The sequence below is a fragment of the Rhinolophus sinicus genome, chromosome X (assembly GCF_036562045.2).
Source record: "Rhinolophus sinicus isolate RSC01 chromosome X, ASM3656204v1, whole genome shotgun sequence".
Lineage (NCBI taxonomy): Eukaryota > Metazoa > Chordata > Mammalia > Chiroptera > Rhinolophidae > Rhinolophus > Rhinolophus sinicus.
Window position 1 is genome coordinate 33,063,644 of NC_133768.1, and position 18,469 is coordinate 33,082,112.

At 38.0% G+C, this 18,469-nt stretch overlaps 1 protein-coding gene across 2 annotated transcripts in view; it reads right to left on the bottom strand.

The window, feature by feature from the left end:
* Positions 1 to 18,469, bottom strand: part of MED14 (mediator complex subunit 14) — a 76,752-nt gene that overhangs the window by 14,594 nt on the left and 43,689 nt on the right. For both annotated transcript variants that reach the window (XM_019747848.2, XM_019747847.2), the window contains exons 17-23: positions 10,245 to 10,405; positions 9,972 to 10,118; positions 8,782 to 8,873; positions 7,701 to 7,853; positions 7,118 to 7,387; positions 2,622 to 2,762; positions 1,023 to 1,134 (exon numbers count right to left, since the gene is read on the bottom strand). In XM_019747848.2, the coding sequence (XP_019603407.1) occupies positions 1,023 to 1,134; positions 2,622 to 2,762; positions 7,118 to 7,387; positions 7,701 to 7,853; positions 8,782 to 8,873; positions 9,972 to 10,118; positions 10,245 to 10,405 (1,076 nt within the window). The remainder of the gene's footprint in view (positions 1 to 1,022; positions 1,135 to 2,621; positions 2,763 to 7,117; positions 7,388 to 7,700; positions 7,854 to 8,781; positions 8,874 to 9,971; positions 10,119 to 10,244; positions 10,406 to 18,469) is intronic.

An 18,469-nucleotide genomic window follows, 5' to 3' on the forward strand; every position in this document is an offset into this window, starting at 1 on the left:
CGATAGCAAAGAACTGTTCAGTTAAAAGTAAAATTGTGGGGCGGCCGGATGGCTCAGTTGGTTAGAGCACGAGCTCTGAACAACAGGGTTGCTTCGATTCCCACATGGGCCAGCGAGCTGCGCCCTCCACAACTAGATTGAAGACAATGAGCTGCTGCTGAGCTGCCGGAGGGGCAGTCGGATGGCTCAGTTGGTTAGAGCACAAGCTCTTAACAACAAGGTTGCCGGTTCAATTCCCCGCATAGGATGATGGGCTGCGCCCCCTGCAATTAAAGATTGAAAACGGCGACTGGACTTGGAGCTGAGCTGCGCCCTCCACAACTAGATTGAAGGACAACGACTTGGAACTGATGGGCCCTGGAGAAACACACTGTTCCCTAATATTCCCCAATAAAATTAAAAAAACAAAACAGAAAAATAATAAAAAAAGGGAAGGAAACTTAAAAAAATGAAAGGTAAAATTTTGGCATTCTCTAGCAATTTTCTAGTGCATTTAATGGGGCTGACAATAGAGCCACTTTGTTTGAACAAATAGGCTATGCACTGCTCAACTCTGAGGGGCGGACATCATTTACATACATACCAGGCTGGGCAAACTTTCTAAAAGGGGTCATCCTGGTGGGAAAGCAGCCACAGACACTACATAAATGGGTGTGGCTGTGTCTCATTGAAACTATTTACAAAAACAAGTGGCGGGCAGGACTTGGCCCACAGACCTGTTTGTTCACTTCTGACACAGATCATGTGATTAGCATTTCTTGGAGTTGTGCCCTGAGTCTGGCTCTGGGTGACACTTCCATTTAATCCAAATCTTTTAAAGTGCTTTGGAATCGTGAACACAGATTTCATAACCCTACCATAATGAATGAATGGCAAATATCTAGCCACAGACTAGAAAAGTTCTCTCTGAAGTCTAAGGCTACATGTGCTGTGTGTGTGTGTGTGTGTGTGTGTGTGTGTGTGTGTGTGTGTGTGTTTTAGATTTGAAGGTGAACATGACAAGGGAATAAATAGTATCTTACCTGGAGACTGTGTATGCATCATAGAGGGAGACTGGCTAACTGTGCTATGGTAAGATGTAGGGGGTGAAGTAAGAGGATAAGCACCTGATGATCCTGGCTGCTTTGGGAATGGCTGAAAAGAAGAAAATTAAATGTTTGTAAAATGGCCAACCGCATACTGTATGAGTGTGTGGCTTTCCCCAATAAAAGGCCACACTGTTAACATTTACACACTTCACGAAGATGTGCAAATACACATCAATAACACAAGTTTTAAAAAACTCCCTGACTTTCAAAATGTTTTTAAAATAGCAACATCCTCATTTCTGACCTTGCAATACCATTGCTGATATCCCTCAAGAGGTTTCTTGCTCCCTTTATCTGTCATAGTTTAACTGGCAGTGTTGTTTCTGGCAGTACATGAAAAATAGTGCATCTTACATTTGGTGGAATTTTAGAGACAATGAAATACGGTAGTTCAAACCTGATCTCTACTCACCTTTACCTTCATCTCCAGTAATTAAAAACTCTAGGACAACATAGTCCTTTCTAGTCTATTTTTTAAAACTGAGGTACGAATCATATAAAGTGCACAAATCTTAAATGTCCCATGGGATGAATTTTTACATAAAATGTAACTGCCACAAAGATCAAGATAGTGAAAAACATTATCAGAACCCAAAGCCTCCCTTACACACCTTCCAAGTCTTTATCGCCTCCCCAGGTAAGCACTATTCTGACTTCCACCACTCAATTTTGGTTTTGCCTGGTTTTGCATTTCATATAAATACTGAATGTACTCATTATATACATGGTATCTGGCTTCTTTTGTTCAACATTAAGTCAGGGAAATTCATCATATTGTTGCATGTAGCAATAGTTTGCTTTCTCATTTCTGTAAAGTATTCCACTGTATATCTTAATTTATTCACTCATTCCACTGTTGCTGGATATTTAGGTTGCTCACAATTTTTTTGATAAATAATGTTTACTATGAACGTTCTTGTGCTTTTTAATGCATTTCTGTTGCATATATATACATAAGAGCAGAATTGTTAAGTCACAGGTACGCATAACGTTCAGCTTTAGCCCTCTGGAATACTGTTCAACACCACTGCAAGGTAGTTGTTTCATTTTACACATCCTCCAGTAGCAAAAGAGAGTTTTAGTTGCTCCTAATACCAAATGTTGGCAAGGATTATTATGTTTTTTTCTTAAAGCCATTTTTGTGGGTATGGAATATTATCTCACTGTGCTTTTCATTTGTATTTCTGCGATGCCAAATGACCCTGAACACCTTTCCCATGCTTATTAGCCATTTGGATATCCCCTTTTGTGATCACATGGGAGATCACCTGACATCCTTTTAAGTGTACGAGTCTGAGGTTAATGCTGTTGCCAGTATGGTTAATGCTATTTCTGGTACTCTTTAACTTCACATCAGTGGACGCCTCCTCATCTTTCGCTGTCACTATTTTTTCATAAGGATTTCCTGGACATCTTAGGCCTACCAAGGACCTCTGTGCCTTTCAACAAATAAGCCCCGACAACTGTAGAACCTTAACTTCTACAAAGTTAACGTCTTAAGTTAAACAAATGTGATGCCTTCAGGAATATCACCTGTTGCTGGGGTGGTGGCTGGAGTTGTGAGATTAGAGAATCCATCATATCTCCTCCGATGGGAGAAGGGGGATTATCATCCTCATTTACAGACCGTCTTCGAGCATCCTGATTGCTGTCAACAAACATATTCAGGAATGTCTATGGATATAAACAGGTAAAATTTAGATTATTTTACCTAACTTTAGTGTGGTACTTTTAATTACTTATAATATTTTAACAGAAATACATTATGTCTATCTCTGAAATGTAAATATAACAGTCACTATTACTAGGACAACCTGAAAGAGATATTGGCAATTTTGAAGGAGGGAAATTTAGGAAAACAGTTCACCACCACCACAAAAACATCTAAGTTAAAAAATCATATCAGCTAAGAAGTACTGTGTAAGCAAAAAGCTGAATAAAGAAGTACACCCTGGCACCTCTTAACACCAGGTCAAAATATTTTCTTATGAACTTCGATCCAGAAATGGGGAAAAAAATGAAAAGTTGGCCATTTAAGTAACTTTAATGACTTGGAAAATTTCCTATTTACTGAGAGTTCTCACTTTTTCAGCTAGAAAATGTGACAGAGAAAAACGGAATAGAGAAACTAAGTCATCTTTTCCCTTTTTATCTACTATGACTTAATTTTGAAAAGTCAAGTGTGGGAGTCTTGTTTTATAAGTCATCAAAAATTAAGCAAGGCTGCGGTCGGCCTGGTGGCTCATGCGGTTGGAGCTCCATGCCCCTAACTCCGAAGGCTGCCGGTTCTATTCCCACATGGGCCAGTGGGCTCTCAGCCACAGGGTTGCCAGTTCAACTCCTCGAGTCCCGCAAGGGATGGTGGGCTGCGCCCCCTGCAACTAGCAATGGTAACTGGACTGGGAGCCGAGCTGTGCCCTCCACAACTGAGACTGAAAGGACAATTTGACTTGGAAAAAAGTCCTGGAAGTACACACTGTTCCCCAATAAAGTCCTGTTCCCCTTCCCCAATAAAATCTTAAAAAAAAAAAAAAAAAAAATTAAGCAAGGCTACCAGAGTTTGGGTCTCAAGCAGATTATTTCTTTTAACACTCCATCTTCCCAATCTTCAAAAATATAGATCATAAGCTTATCAGAATCACTAAAAGCTTTTAGAAGTACACGGTCTGATTTCTAATTAAAGACGATGGATTCACAACACACATTTCGTCTTTTCCTAATACCCCACTGAAACGCCTATATAAAAAAAATTTTTAAGCAATTAAGTCAAAAAGAATGGCAGAAGAGAATAATATCAATACATTCCGGAGGCTGCAGAGCAGATGGCTGAGTGGTAACGGAACTACCCAATGTGAGGAAGTTGTATCCTAAGCAAGCAGTGGGAAAAGCCAAGAAGCAAAACTATTTCCGTCCAGATCTCCAAGACACATAGGAACTGGCAGCACCAGATACCTCTGGAAATGGGGATGAAGGTGGAACCAAAAACAGATGGACTGGGTGACTAAGAGGCACTGAAACCAAAAAGATTTGGCAAACAAGGCACAAAGCACATGAAAAGATTCTCAACATCACTAATCATCAGGCAAATGCAAATCAAAACCATAATGAGATATCACTCACACCTGTTAGAATGCCTATTATCAAACAAACAAACAAAAAAACAACAGGAAATAACAAGTGTTAGCAAGAATGCAGAGAAAAGGGAACCCTCGTGCACTGTTAATGGGAATGTAAATTGATGCAACCACTACAGAAACTAGTATGGAGGTTCCTCAATAATTAAAAATAAGAACTGCCATATGACTCAACAACACCACTTCTGAGTATTTATCTTAAGAAAATGAAAATACTAATTCAAAAAGGTGTATGTACGCACCCCTATGTTCACTGCAGCATTATTATAATAGCCAAGATATGGAAACAACCTAAGTGTCCATCGATGGATAAAAATGTGGCGCGCGCACATACATGGATTACTACTCAGCCATAAAAAAGAACAAAATCTTGCCATTTGTGACAATATGGGTGGACCTTGAGGTTATTATGCTAAATGAAGTCAGACAAGAGAAAGACAAATACTGTATGATCTCACTTATATGGGAAATCTAAAAAACAAAACAAAACTCATACATACAGAGAATAGATTGGTGATTGCCAGAGGCGAAGGAGGTTAGGGGGTTAAGGGGGTCAAGAGTTATAAACATCCAGTTATAAAATAAGTAAGTCATGGAGATGTAATATACAGCATGGTGACAATAGTCAATAATATTGTGTTGCATATTTGAAAGTTGCTAAGAGTAGATCTTGGGAGTTCTCATCACAAGAAAAAAAATTTTTAATTTTGCTGATAGATGGTAACTGGACTTGTGGTGATCATTTAGCAGTATAAATATCGAATCATTATGTTGTATACCTGAAACTAATATGTTATATGTCAATTGTACCTCCATTTTAAAAAAAGAGACAATGAAACCCTCCCAGAGCCACTGTCACTTCCACTGAGTTAGGTTGACCTCTACCACCCTGGCAGAGGGTCTCTGACTTGGGGTACCCTACAATAATTGAGAGAAGGGGTACCATATTAAAAATGGAGATTAAGAATTACATATTGAATGTTGAAAATACTAGTTTCCTTCTCTTATTTAACTTGTCAAAAATTGGAAGCCAGATGTACACCATCTATGCAGAGACTTGGAAACTTCTTTTAGTACTCACACTAACCTAACAAAAAGACCTACTGTCACTGGGAGTTACCCAAAGAAATGGCCCAAGGAGATCACCCTGCAGTGAAGACCAGTCCACAAGTCTCACTTTAAATAAGAGCAGAGTTAAGAATCACTTAATATTTGAGGAAAGACACTAATATGAAAGAGAACAAAAAAAGCAGGGTAGATGAAATGGAGATTATGTAGGAAGAGGTAAGACAAGATAATTTAGCCATATGGAATAGGATGTCATAAAATGAACAATTAGAAGCAAAAAGGAACTGTTGGAAGTTTTTAAAAACATGGCCAAAAAAAAAAACAAAAAACCTTGGGAGAAATGAAAAATAGAAGGATAAAAGGAAATAACGAGGAACTCTCCCAGAAACAAAGATGTAAAAAATGGAAAATTAGAGGATGAATCCAGGATGTCCAACATCAGAACAGTGGGAGTACCAAAAAGAGCTAACAGGAAAGTAAATAAATAAATAAAATAAAATAAAAAACCAAGAAATAATGCAAGGAAATTCCCCTGAGCAAAATGATATAAGCTGCCAGACTGAAAGAGCCTACTTAGTCACATAAGGTTCAAGAATTTCAACAGAATTAAACTTCTTAACAGTCACAATGGAAGCTAATGCCTTCAAAATAATTGCAACCTAGAATTCCATACCTAGCCACTCTCTCAATTAGATGAGGATAAACTAAAGACAGTTTCAGACATACAAGGTGACAAATTAACCTCCCATCTCCCATGTACGTTCTCCCAGGAAGCTACGTAGGAAGTACTACACCAAAACAATGGAGTAAACCAAGAAAAAGACATGGTGTCCAAGCCACAGGGCATGCAACACAAGAGAGAAGTGAAAGAATCTCCCCTTTCACTATCCTTCTGCAGATTCCTAAGTCAAAATTATGCAAAAGGTCTGCAGCACTACCATTCCAGATTGGAGGTCAGAGGACTGTGGAAGAGATTTCTTCAAGATGAAACTGGTAAGATATCTGATAGGTGAACATACTGAGAGAGAGAATAATCATAGTAAGTTTGATAGAACAGTGTTTATATATGCAGAATAATGTGAACACTGAAAAGCTATCTAATCAAAATTGCTACCTTAACCATATTGCAAGGATAGGAGAAAAGGAATAAGGTGTATGTGTACTGAAAGCAGCCTGGAATGAGAAAGGGGCATACAAGAAAGCATTAAAAAAGAATTAAATCCTTATCTTCCATTATGAGAATCAGATAATGCCCACAACTAAGAAGTCAACGAACAGCAACATAAGCCTGCTATTTAGAGATAAGAGAATAAGCTATATGAGTTGAAAACACAGCAGGAAAATGGCAAGAGAGGGCTGCACGGGACCAATTTTCAAAACAAGCCATTTGCAACTATTTAACTCTAAATTATAAGCAACTGAGCTATTATTATATCAGGACCTCCAGGGATTGTGTGGAAAGGACCCCATATTTTAAAAAAGCATCATAGCTGAACTGATGAACCAAACTTTCTCAATAATCAATGACAAAGACTACTTTTAAAGTTCCAAATGGCAAATAGGACTCTTTTTACTATCTTGCCCTTTACTAATCACAGGATAAGGAAATAAAGGAAAGGACATTTTATCATCTCTTATATATCGGCACAGCACTTTAGTAGAACTTCAGGCTCCTTCAGAGTAAAGTTGCAGAGGTGATGCATTAACATGGCCACTTACTAAATTTAAACAGGAATGTGTTGCTTTTTCCCATTATATCCCCCTCGAAGGAATCGTTTGACAGATCATATTTATGTTTACTCATGCTGTAACACTGAAGTCTGTTACCTTTAGTCCTGGAGCAGGATAAAATCCTTCAACTAACTTGCTATTATCAAAAAGACTATAGGCACCATCCCGTATTGCCACAACGCCCCGACTCCGGCAGTATATATCAATGCAATACATGTTCCTGAAGGCCAGTCTGATGTGGGTGGACGACTGCGGCAGAATGGAGAAGCACTGGTAGGCAGTGTTGGTTCTCTGGGTCAAGCCCAACATTGGCACAGTAGGGAGTTTGTTGATGGCATTTAACGGAGCCTGAGTATCAAACAGTACCTATAAGGAACAAACACAGTGAGAGCAGCCAGTTTCTGTACAAATACTAAAATCTCAGAATTTTCAATGTATAACTGTCACAAATGAGACAATGTCTTTCTGACACAGTCTGTAAAGTTCTTCCTTGAACAGTATGCAAACTGGAGCAGTGTTCACTTTGAATCAAAGAAAATTTTCCAAGAAGAGTGCAAGATTTAAAAGACAAAGGCACCCACTCGCATCATTAAAGACAAGTCTACATGATTTCTGAGTTTTACATGAGACATTAACACTGACTGTATCTTATTTTTAAACAGAAAATAAATTTAATTACCTGTAATAACTGAACCACATTTGGTGTTTTGTTAAACATTTCTTGAAGCTGATGGAGAATGGTATTGTGACAGTTACTGCAACCTGAGTTTGGGCCAACAGTTCCCAAAGAAATGTGAAATTTCTGATGTATGGAATTCCACTGGATACTAATCTAAATCAGAGAGAACACATTTCAGAAACTAAGTAACAGATTCACACAGAACGAAAAAATGTTTCAACAGTAAGGCAAAATTCCAAAGATCTAAAGGAGGTCTTTTTTTGAAAGCAACCCATAAGACTGGACTCTTTAAATTCCAGATGTGCTGTTACTATGGACCAGTACGTTCGCTGAGCATGTACAGTCAGCCCACTTCTACCAAATAAAACAGAAAGAAAAGGCACTAAAGGGAACATTTTGATTAAATTTTATTTAAAAATTATCATTGGTGTTTCTTATTTTTCATTCTTCTCTTGAACTGAAGAAGAGTCACCCTCTAGGTAAGCACTGTCATAAAAGGAAAGGAAACCACCCCAACACAGGTACCTACAGTTAAAATAGATTTTAAAACACTCAAGTAATTTCTGATACTACCTGATGTGAAAGAGTCTAGAAAGAAACCAGCTGGCTAAACTTTTAGACTAAATTTCTAGGGCTTTACGTAATGGTTGGGAAAAAAATAAGGAACTACAGATTATGAGGAATATCTTCAAGATTAAAATAGGATAAAAAAATAGTCATGTGGCCAAAAGCAGATATACCATATTGTTCAAAACCATTCCTACGTAATCTTCATTATAAAAATCACACTGCTAAGCAGATTTGAAATCAGTCGAGAAAAAATACAAATACCAAAGTTACATTACCTTGTCCAAAACTCAAGATTATATATCCTATCAAAGAGGTTATAATTTATTTTCAATTTTAAAGAGTTAAGCATTATAGTATACTCTATAGCAACAAAGAATTTAAAATTTACCATTTTATCCCTAATTTTTACTGGAGCCCTCATTATTTCAAAGAAGTTTTCATAATTTTTAAATTCTTGATTTTTCAAAGATCTATGACAGGAACTTCAGTTTTAATTAATTCATACACTTACTGAGCTTCCCTTGGTGGTTCCATAACACAAGATAAGTTTTCGGTAATTATATACACGAACTTCTGAGAAAATATTTAGATGAGCAGGTATGTCTAAGCAGAAAGGAAACAAAAAGATTAAGATTACACATGCAACTTTGTAAGTTATATAAATGTCTAATCACTATGTTCTATACCTGAAACTAATATAATATTGTACGTCAACTGTAACTGAAAAATAAAAAAATTTTTAAAAAGATCACACATGCAAAATTTTAAAACATATATTTGAAAAGGAGGGCATTTTAGCAATACTGTGTGCCTAGATTAAAATGTCTCGCAATATGTAATTTAATTTTTTTTAAAAAAAGAAGAAAGCAACAGCATAGATAGCAGGCTTCCATTTTCATTTCTACAAAAGGGACCAGGGGAGGGGTGGAGATATATTGAAGTAGTGCAACAAGATGATTAGAGGTTCCAAGCCCAGCTCTGCCATTTACTAGGTATGTGGCCTTAAGCAAGTTCTTAGTCTCTGTGACTTGTTTCCTTCATTTGAAAAATAACGAATAACTCACCGACCTCATAGGGTGACTGTGAAGAGTAAATGAGTTAACACAAGCATTAACTGTTTATTACACTGTATGTAATAAACATACATCTAGTAAACGCTCAGTAAGTATCAACTATTGTTACAATATGGTATGCCTATGTGCAAAAAACTGGATACCTAAGAAACTTAACAAGTGGTTGTCTCTGCGGGAAGGAAATTGAAGCCTAAGTTAAAAGGGAAACTTATTTTTCATTAGACATACTTGATTTTTTTGTTTTTTACAATGTGCACCTTTATTATTATAACTATTAGTTTCAGGTGTACAGAACAATGCAATAGCCATTTCACACCTCACAAAGTGATAACTCCCCTCCCCCGATCTATTGCCTCTGGCATCGTATATATCTATTACAATTCCATGGACTCTATTCCCAATGCTATACTCCATACCTCGTGACTACATATTAAATTATAGTTGACATTCAATATTATTCAGCTTCAGCTTTAGGTGTACATGGCAGTGGCCAGGCATCTACACCGTCCAAGAAGTGGTCTCCCTAATAAGACATGTGCCCATCTGACACCCTAAAAAAATCTTCATACAATGTACATGTTTTACTTAAGTTAAAAAGGAGGGGGATGCTTTTTTTAATCACATGTACCTGGTAGAGAACGTGCAAATTCCAACACACACTCATATAATCGTGCAATGCTATTCCAGTCATTAAGGAACATTTCAACCACTTTTCTACCACCAACAGGTTCGGACAACAGGTTTTCGTATGTCAGATAAACATGCCGAGATGGTCCTACAGGATTAAAAGAGAAGATTGATAACAATCGATATATATATATATATATATATATATATATATATATATATATATATATAAAACCTACAAATGTGCAAATACAAAGTTTGTGAGGCATCTCACCTTGCTCCCTGGTAGACGTGCCATTAAGTGGACAATTTGCAAACACTAACTCTGCCACCCATGTGCGATTATTTCTACCTTGTAATCGGAAAGTGCAATCGAGGAGAGAACGGTCCAGGGCCTTCTGGGTTTCCTCATTTACACCCTTACAGGGAGGAATTCTGGTGATGAAAGACAGCATATCAAGTATACTTCACATCAGAGAAAGACAAAAGTATAATCTTCATGATGACAGGAAGGGTATCTACATTATAGTTTCAGTTCAAACTCCCCTACTAGGTACCTTCTGCAAAGGAAGCAATTCATACAATTCACAGCAATTAATAGCATTAAACCATTTCCATTCACATCAACAGAGATTAGGACTCTCATGTTAACAAAGTGATGTTTCTTTTCATCCTAAATCTTGTTATTAGAAAAGACCACAATTCAGAATGAAAAGCGAGGACATGGAGTGATGTCATCAAAATGGTGGCGTGAGGTGAGCCTCTGGAACTCTCCCCTGGAGTTTACAACAAATTGAAAAGCTATAACTCCACAAAGGACTCCCTTTACAGCAGACAGGCAAGACGAAGAGGCTTACTACTGAATTCACCTAAAGGTGGGCGAATAGTGCAAGCAGGGGAGGAGGGAAGGGAGAAGTGCGGTGACGGAGCCACACGGGCACAAGACACAGACCTAGCTCAGTGCTCTGAGCTCGCTGCATCCCGGAACTACCGTAGCTGCGGTAGAGGGAAGAACTTGGACTGCTAGGGCCCCACTTGTGGCCCACAAGGCTGAGGGGGCAGCATATAACTCAGCTGAACCCAACGCGAACGGCAGAGACCTCGGAGAAAAGACTGAGAGAAGAAGGCTGAAAACTGGTTTAAGCCCTCACTGCCGAGCAGAGAACGGAAGCTTTAGGCACTGAGACTAGCCGCCCCCTCCCTACCCTCCCAAAGCTCACCCTGACCCCACTTGCCCAGTGCTAGAAGCGGAACAGTACCAGTGTCAGATCAAAAGAACAGAATATTTGCAGTGCTGAGAACTGTGGTCCGCAGACACAGATTCGCAGCCCAACTAGTTCCGGCAAAGGGTAGGGAGCTGTGGAAGCAGGAACGGCTGTGGTGGTGGTGGTCGCTGCCATTGCTCTGGGCCACCTCTCACAACCACCCTACCTCTGTCCCCACCTATTTGGGCGGATCCCTGCAGGAGTAAACAGAACTGCTGAAACATCCAGGCTATGAATCTGGTGCAGGAAGAGCTTTGGAACTTCAAAAGCTCTCCGCATCCCCACATGGAGGCAGAACCCTATGACCCAGGTGAACTGTTAACAGAGGAGAGAAGCCCACATTCCAGGGAATCCCCACATTGTGAAAGAAGCTGAAATAGTGCAGAGAAAACACAACACTACAGTGTGAGACAGGAAAAAAAGGCTGCAGTCGGAGAGAAAATAAAACATTCTACCAACACGTACTGGAAAACAAAAGAAAGACCTCTTCCTATCAACCTCTTGCAGAAGCTACTCCTGTAGATGTCTAGGAAGAGAAATAATAAACTATTAATTGCCATGAATAACCAAGGCAACACGACAGCTCAGACAGAAAATGAAAAGTTTCCAGCAAATGAACTTACAGATATGGAAATATTTGATTTAAATGAGAGAATTCAAGATTGCAGTTCTGAAAATACTCACCGAGATGTAAGAAACACAGAAAGGCAGTTTAATGAACTCAGAAACAGAATCAAAGAACAACATGAACATTTTACAAAAGAGATTGAAATTTAAAAACAAAAAAAACAAATAGAATTTCTGGAGATTAAGAACTCAATAGAAGAAATCAGGAATGAAAATAACCAGATTAGGTACTAGAGTTGACCAGATGAAGGAAAGCATCAGTGACATCGAAGATAGAAACCTGGAAATGACACAGATGGAAGAAGAAAGAGACTTGAGACTTAAAAGAAATGAAAGAACTCTACAAGAACTTTCTGACTCCATCAGAAAGAGCAATAGAAGAATAATGGGCATACCAGAAGGAGAAGAAAGAGAGAAGGGAACAGAGAATATATTCAAACAAATTGTTGAGAACTTCCCAAACTTGGGGACAGAACTGGATCCTCGTCTCCAAGAAGCAAATAGAACACCTAATTACCTCAACCCCAACAGGCCTTCTCCAAGGCACATTGTATTGAAGCTGTCTAAAATCAATGACAAAGAAAGAATCCTCAAGGCAGCCAGGGAAAAGAAGACAGTAACCTACAAAGGAAAGCCCATTAGATTATCATCAGATTTTTCAGCAGAAACTCTACAAGTCAGGAGGGAGTAGATCCAAATATTCAAACTATCGAAGAGAGAAATTATGAGCCAAGAATAATATGTCCAACAAAGATATCCTTTAGATATGAAGGAGGAATAAAGACGTTTCCAGACATTCAGAAGCTGAGGGAATTTTTTAACACATGATCTGCACTATGAGAAATATTGAAGGAGGCTATTTGACCAGCATAAATAGGGATAATCTGTGACAACAAAAACATAAAAAGGGGGGAGTAAAGGCCTGAACCAGCATATGGGAATGGAGAAAGTAAGCGTGCTGAAGAAAATGGAATACTCTAAATATCAAACTTTCTTTTACATAAACTTAAGGGTAACCACTCAAAAAAATCCAGAACTGAAATATATACTGTAATAAAAGAAGAAACAGAGGAAACATCATAGAATACCACCACACAGAAATAATAGACAACAACAAAATGGCAAAGAAACAATGGAGACACAGCCTTACCAGAAAACTAAAGATAGAATGACAGGAAATCCTCACATATCAATAATCACCCTAAATGTAAATGGACTGAACTCACCAATAAAAAGGCACAGAGTAGCAGATTGGATCAAAAAACTAAACCCAACCATATGCTGTCTCCAAGAGACACATCTCAGCTACAAGGACAAGCATAGACTCAAAGTGAAAGGGTGGAAATTGACACTCCAAGCAAATGGTACCCAGAGAAAATCAGGTGTAGCCATAATGATATCAGATGAAACAGACTTCAGGGTGAAAAGATAACAAGAGACAAAGATGGACATTTCATAATGGTAAAGGGGACTATACAACAAGAAGACATAACAGTCATCAATATTTATGCCCCCAATCAGGGAGCACCAAAATATACCAAGCAACTACTAACAGAACTAAAGGGAGAAATTGACCAAAACACAATTATACTAGGGGACTTAAATACATCATTGACAGCTATGGATAGATCATCCAAACAGAAAATAAATAACGAAATAGCAGCCCTAAATGACACATTAGATGAAATGGACATAATTGACATTTATAGAGCACTTCATCCTAAAACATCAGACTATACATTTTTTTTCTAGTGTACATGGAACATTCTCAAGGATAGACCATATATTGGGACATAAAACTAGCCTCAGCAAATTTAAGAAGATTGAAATCATACCAAGCATATTCTCTGATCACAAGGCTTTGAAATTGGATATCAACTGCAAAAAGAAAGCAGGAAAAAACACAAATACATGGAGATTAAACAACATACTTTTAAAGAATGACCAGGTCAAAGAAGAAATTAGAGGAGAGATCAAAAGATACATAGAAACAAATGACAATGAAAATACATCCTACCAAAATTTTTGGGATGCAGCGAAAGCAGTTTTAAGAGGGAAATTTATATCATTACAGGCCTATCTCAAGAAACAAGAAAAATCCCAAATAAATAACCTCATGTTACACCTTAAAGAACTAGAAAAGGAAGAACAAATGAAACCCAAAATCAGCAGAAGAAAGGAAATAATAAAAATCAGAGCAGAACTAAATGAAATCGAGAACAAAAAGACAATAGAAAAAATGTGACAAAGAGCTGGTTCTTTGAAAAGATTAACAAATTCACAAACCCTTCGCTAGACTTACTAAGATAAAAAGAGGAAACACTAATTAACAAAATCATAAATGAAAAAGGGGAAGTTATCACAGACACCACAGAAATACAAAGGATCATCCAAGAATAATATGAAGGACTATATGCCACCAAATTCAATACCCTATAAGAAATGGACAAGTTCTTAGAAACATATAGCCTTCCTAGGCTGAACCACGAAGAACTGGAAAATCTAAACAGACCGATCACCAGTAACGAAATTGAAACAGTCGTCCAAAACCTTCCCAAAAGCAAAAGTCCAGGAATAGATGGCTTCACTAGTAAATTCTACCAAACATTCAAAGAAGATCTAATACCAATCCTGCTCAAACTCTTCCAAAAATTTGAAGAAGAGACAGTACTCCCTAACTCATTTTATGAGGCCAACATTACCCTGATACCAAAACCTGGTAAGGACAACACAAAAAAAAAAAAACTACGGACCAATATCTCTGATGAATACAGATGCAAAAATCCTAAACAAAATTCTAGCAAATCGAATTCAACAATGCATTAAAAAGATTATTCATCATGACCAAGTGGGGTTGATCCCAGGGGCACAAGGATGGTTGAATATATGCAAATCCATCAATGTGATACAACACATAAACAAAATAAAGGACCAAAATCAAATGATTATAACAATTGATGCAGAAAAGTGTTAGAAAAAATACATCCATTTGTGATTAAAACACTTAATAAAATAGGTATAGAAGGAAAATACCTTAACATAACAAAGGCCATCTATGACAAGCCCTCAGCTAATCTCATAATTAATGGTGAAAAACTGAAGCCCTTTGCTCTACGTTCAGGAACACGACAGGGCTGTCCCCTATCACCTTTGCTTTTCAACATAGTGTTGGAAGTCCTTGCCAGAGCATTCAGGCAAGAGAAAGAAATAAAAGGCATCCAAATTGGGAATGAAGAAGTTAAATTATCACTCTTTGCAGATGACATGATGCTATATATAGAAAACCCTAAAGACTCCACCAAAAAGCTATTAGAAACAATCAACGAATACAGTAAAGTTGCTGGCTACAAAATCAACGTACAAAAGTCCATTGCATTCCTACATACTAACAATGAAATCTCTGAAAAAGAAATACAAAACAATTCCTTTTGCAATTGCAGCAAAAAGAATAAAATACCTAGGAATAAACTTAACCAAGGATGTGAAAGACCTATATGCTGAAAACTATAAGACATTTTTGAAAGAAATTGAAGAAGACACAAAGAAATGGAAAGACATTCCGTGCTCAGGGATTGGAAGAATCAACATAGTTAAAATGGCCATATTACCCAAAGCAATATACAGATTTAATGCAATCCCCATCAAAATCCCAATGGCATTTTTTAAAGAAATAGAACAAAAAATCATCAGATTTGTTTGGAACCACAAAAGACCCCGAATAGCCAAAGCAATCTTAAGAAAAAAGAACAATGCTGGAGGTATCACACTCCCTGACTTTAGCTTGTACTACAGGGCTACAATAATCAAAACAGCATGGTATTGGCAGAAAAACAGACACATAGACCAATGGAATAGAATTGAGAACCCAGAAATAAAACCACATAAATATGGACAGATAATTTTTGACAAAGAAGCTAAAAACATACAATGGAGGAAAGACAGCCTCTTCAATAAATGGTGCTGGGAGAATTGGAAAGCCAAGTGCAAAAGAATGAAACTGGACTGCTATCTGTCACCATGTACCAAAATTAATTCACAATGGATCAAAGACTTAAGCATAAGACCTGACACAATAAACTGCATAGAAGAAAACATAGGTACTAAACTTATGGACCTTGGGTTCAAAGAGCATTTTATGAATTTGACTCCAAAGGCAATGGAAGTAAAAGCTAAAATAAATGAATGGGATTATATGAAACTTAAAAGTTTCTGCACAGCAAAAGAAACCATCGACAAAATAAAGAGGCAACCAACTGAATGGGAGAAGATTTTTGCAAACGGTGCCTCCGATAATGGGCTAATATCCCAAATATACAAGGAATTCCTGAAACTCAACAACAAAAAAACAAACAACCCAATTGAAAAACGGGCAGACGACCTGAAGAGACGTTTCTCCAAAGAGGACATACAAATGGCAAATAGACATATGAAAAAATGCTCAACATCGCTAATCATCAGAGAAATGCAAATAAAAACCACAATGAGATATCACCTCACCCCAGTCAGAATGGCTATCATCAACAAGACAAATAGTAACAAGTGTTGGAGAGGCTGTGGAGGAAAAGGAACCCTCATACACTGTTGGTGGGAATGCAGACTGAGTGCAGCCGTTATGGAAGGCAGTGTGGAGGTTCCTCAAAACAACGAAAGAACAAGACAAACAAATGAGAAACAAAAACTCATAGACAGAGACAATAGTTTAGTGGTTATGAAGGGTAAGGGGGGTGTGGGGTGGGAGATGAGGGTAAAGGGGATCAAATAAATATATGGTGATGGAAGGAGAACTGACTCTGGGTGGTGAACACACAATGGGATTTATAGATGATGTAATACAGAATTGTACACCTGAAATCTGTGTAACTTTATTAACAATTGTCACCCCAACAAACTTTAATTGAAATAAAAAAGAAAAGCAAGGACATTGGCTTTCTACAAAATCTATCTGGAGCATTCTCAAGGAAAACCTAAGGGAAACAAAACACTTATATGATCACTCTTTGAAGGCAGGATGATGCAGTGGAAAGGGCACTGGAGTCAGGAACTTGCATTTTAATTCTGACTCTTAAACTCTCTGAATTTCAGTTTCCCAAGCACAGAATGGAAATAAATAATTACCATGTGTCAGTGATTTTAAAACACAACAAAACGTATAAAGTGATGGTGGCCGGCCCGGTGGCTCAGATGGTTAGAGCTCCGTGCTCCTAACGCCTAAGGCTGCCAGTTCAATTCCCACAAAGGCCAGTGGGCTCTCAACCACAAGGTTGCTGGTTCAACTCCCGCAAGGGATGGTGGGCTGTGCCCCCTGCAACTAAGATTGAACACGGCACCTTGAGCTGAGCTGCCCCTGATCTCCAGATGGCTCAGTTGGTCGGAGCGCGGGCTCTCAACCACAAGGTTGCCGGTTCGACTCCTGCAAGGGATGGTGGGCTGTGCCCCCTGCAACTAACAACGGCAACTAGACCTGGAGCTGAGCTGTGCCCTCCACAACTACGATTGAAAGGAGAACAACTTGACTTGGAAAAAATCCTGGAAGTACACACTATTCCCCAATAAAGTCCTGTTCCCCTTCCCCAATAAAATCTTTAAAAAACAAACAAACAAAAAAAACACCATATAAAGTGCTTATGGTGGCTAATACAGCAAATATTCATATAAGTTAATTCCCGTTGTAGTAAACCAAGTCTTGATCACAGACTGACATGACAAAGTTCCAGGTTCATTATCTCCCTCCCTTCTCCTTTGAAGAAGTAACACTCACTGTGATGAGTTTTACATGTATTAGCTTATTTAACATACATATTGTCCTCTACATATATCACATATACAAAAGGAATGTATCAGCTTTGGTATCTTAAAACACCTACCTATCCATTTTCCTGTTGGAGCTTTATGAACTATTTTATTTGTCATAAAACATTATGAGGTAATATATTTTAGGTGTTTATTAGTAACGGATGAAATAATGAGATATGTTATTTAATTGTACATTATCCTTTAATTCACAGGGAAGGTGGATTAATTCTCAGACTTGGTAGAGTGATTATCAATATCTAAGGCAAAAAACAACAAATATAATTGGAAACATGGAATCACTGGGTTCAGGCATCTTATTCAGAGTGTAACACCTAGAATAGGGTTTCTCAATCTCTGCAATACTGACACGTGGGTTGGAGAACTACTGTGGGGGGCTGTCCTGTGCAGCCCTGGAGTCCACCTACTAGATGCCAGGAGCACCTCCAACCCCTCTTCTCACTTAATGACAACCAAAAATATCTCCAAACATCGCCAAATGTCCCCTAGAGGGCAAAACCACCCTGGGGTGGAGAACCACTGACCTAGAATAAGCAACTTTAAGAGAGCAAAAAGGAGAGATTGCATATGGTAAAAAATAAAATCTGCAGGGGGGAAGAAAGGTCTACAGCTTGCATAAGAATAGAATTAACATAGTATTGAACTTTTCTCAGTTAATTAAAAATTCCATCATAGCTCCTCTTAAATGTACAGCTTTTTAAGTTTTCGAAAAGTTAATCCTTCATACTATATATCTTTTATCACCACCATGAAGATTTCATCCAATGTTATCTGGGGTAGTTATTATACAGGAATC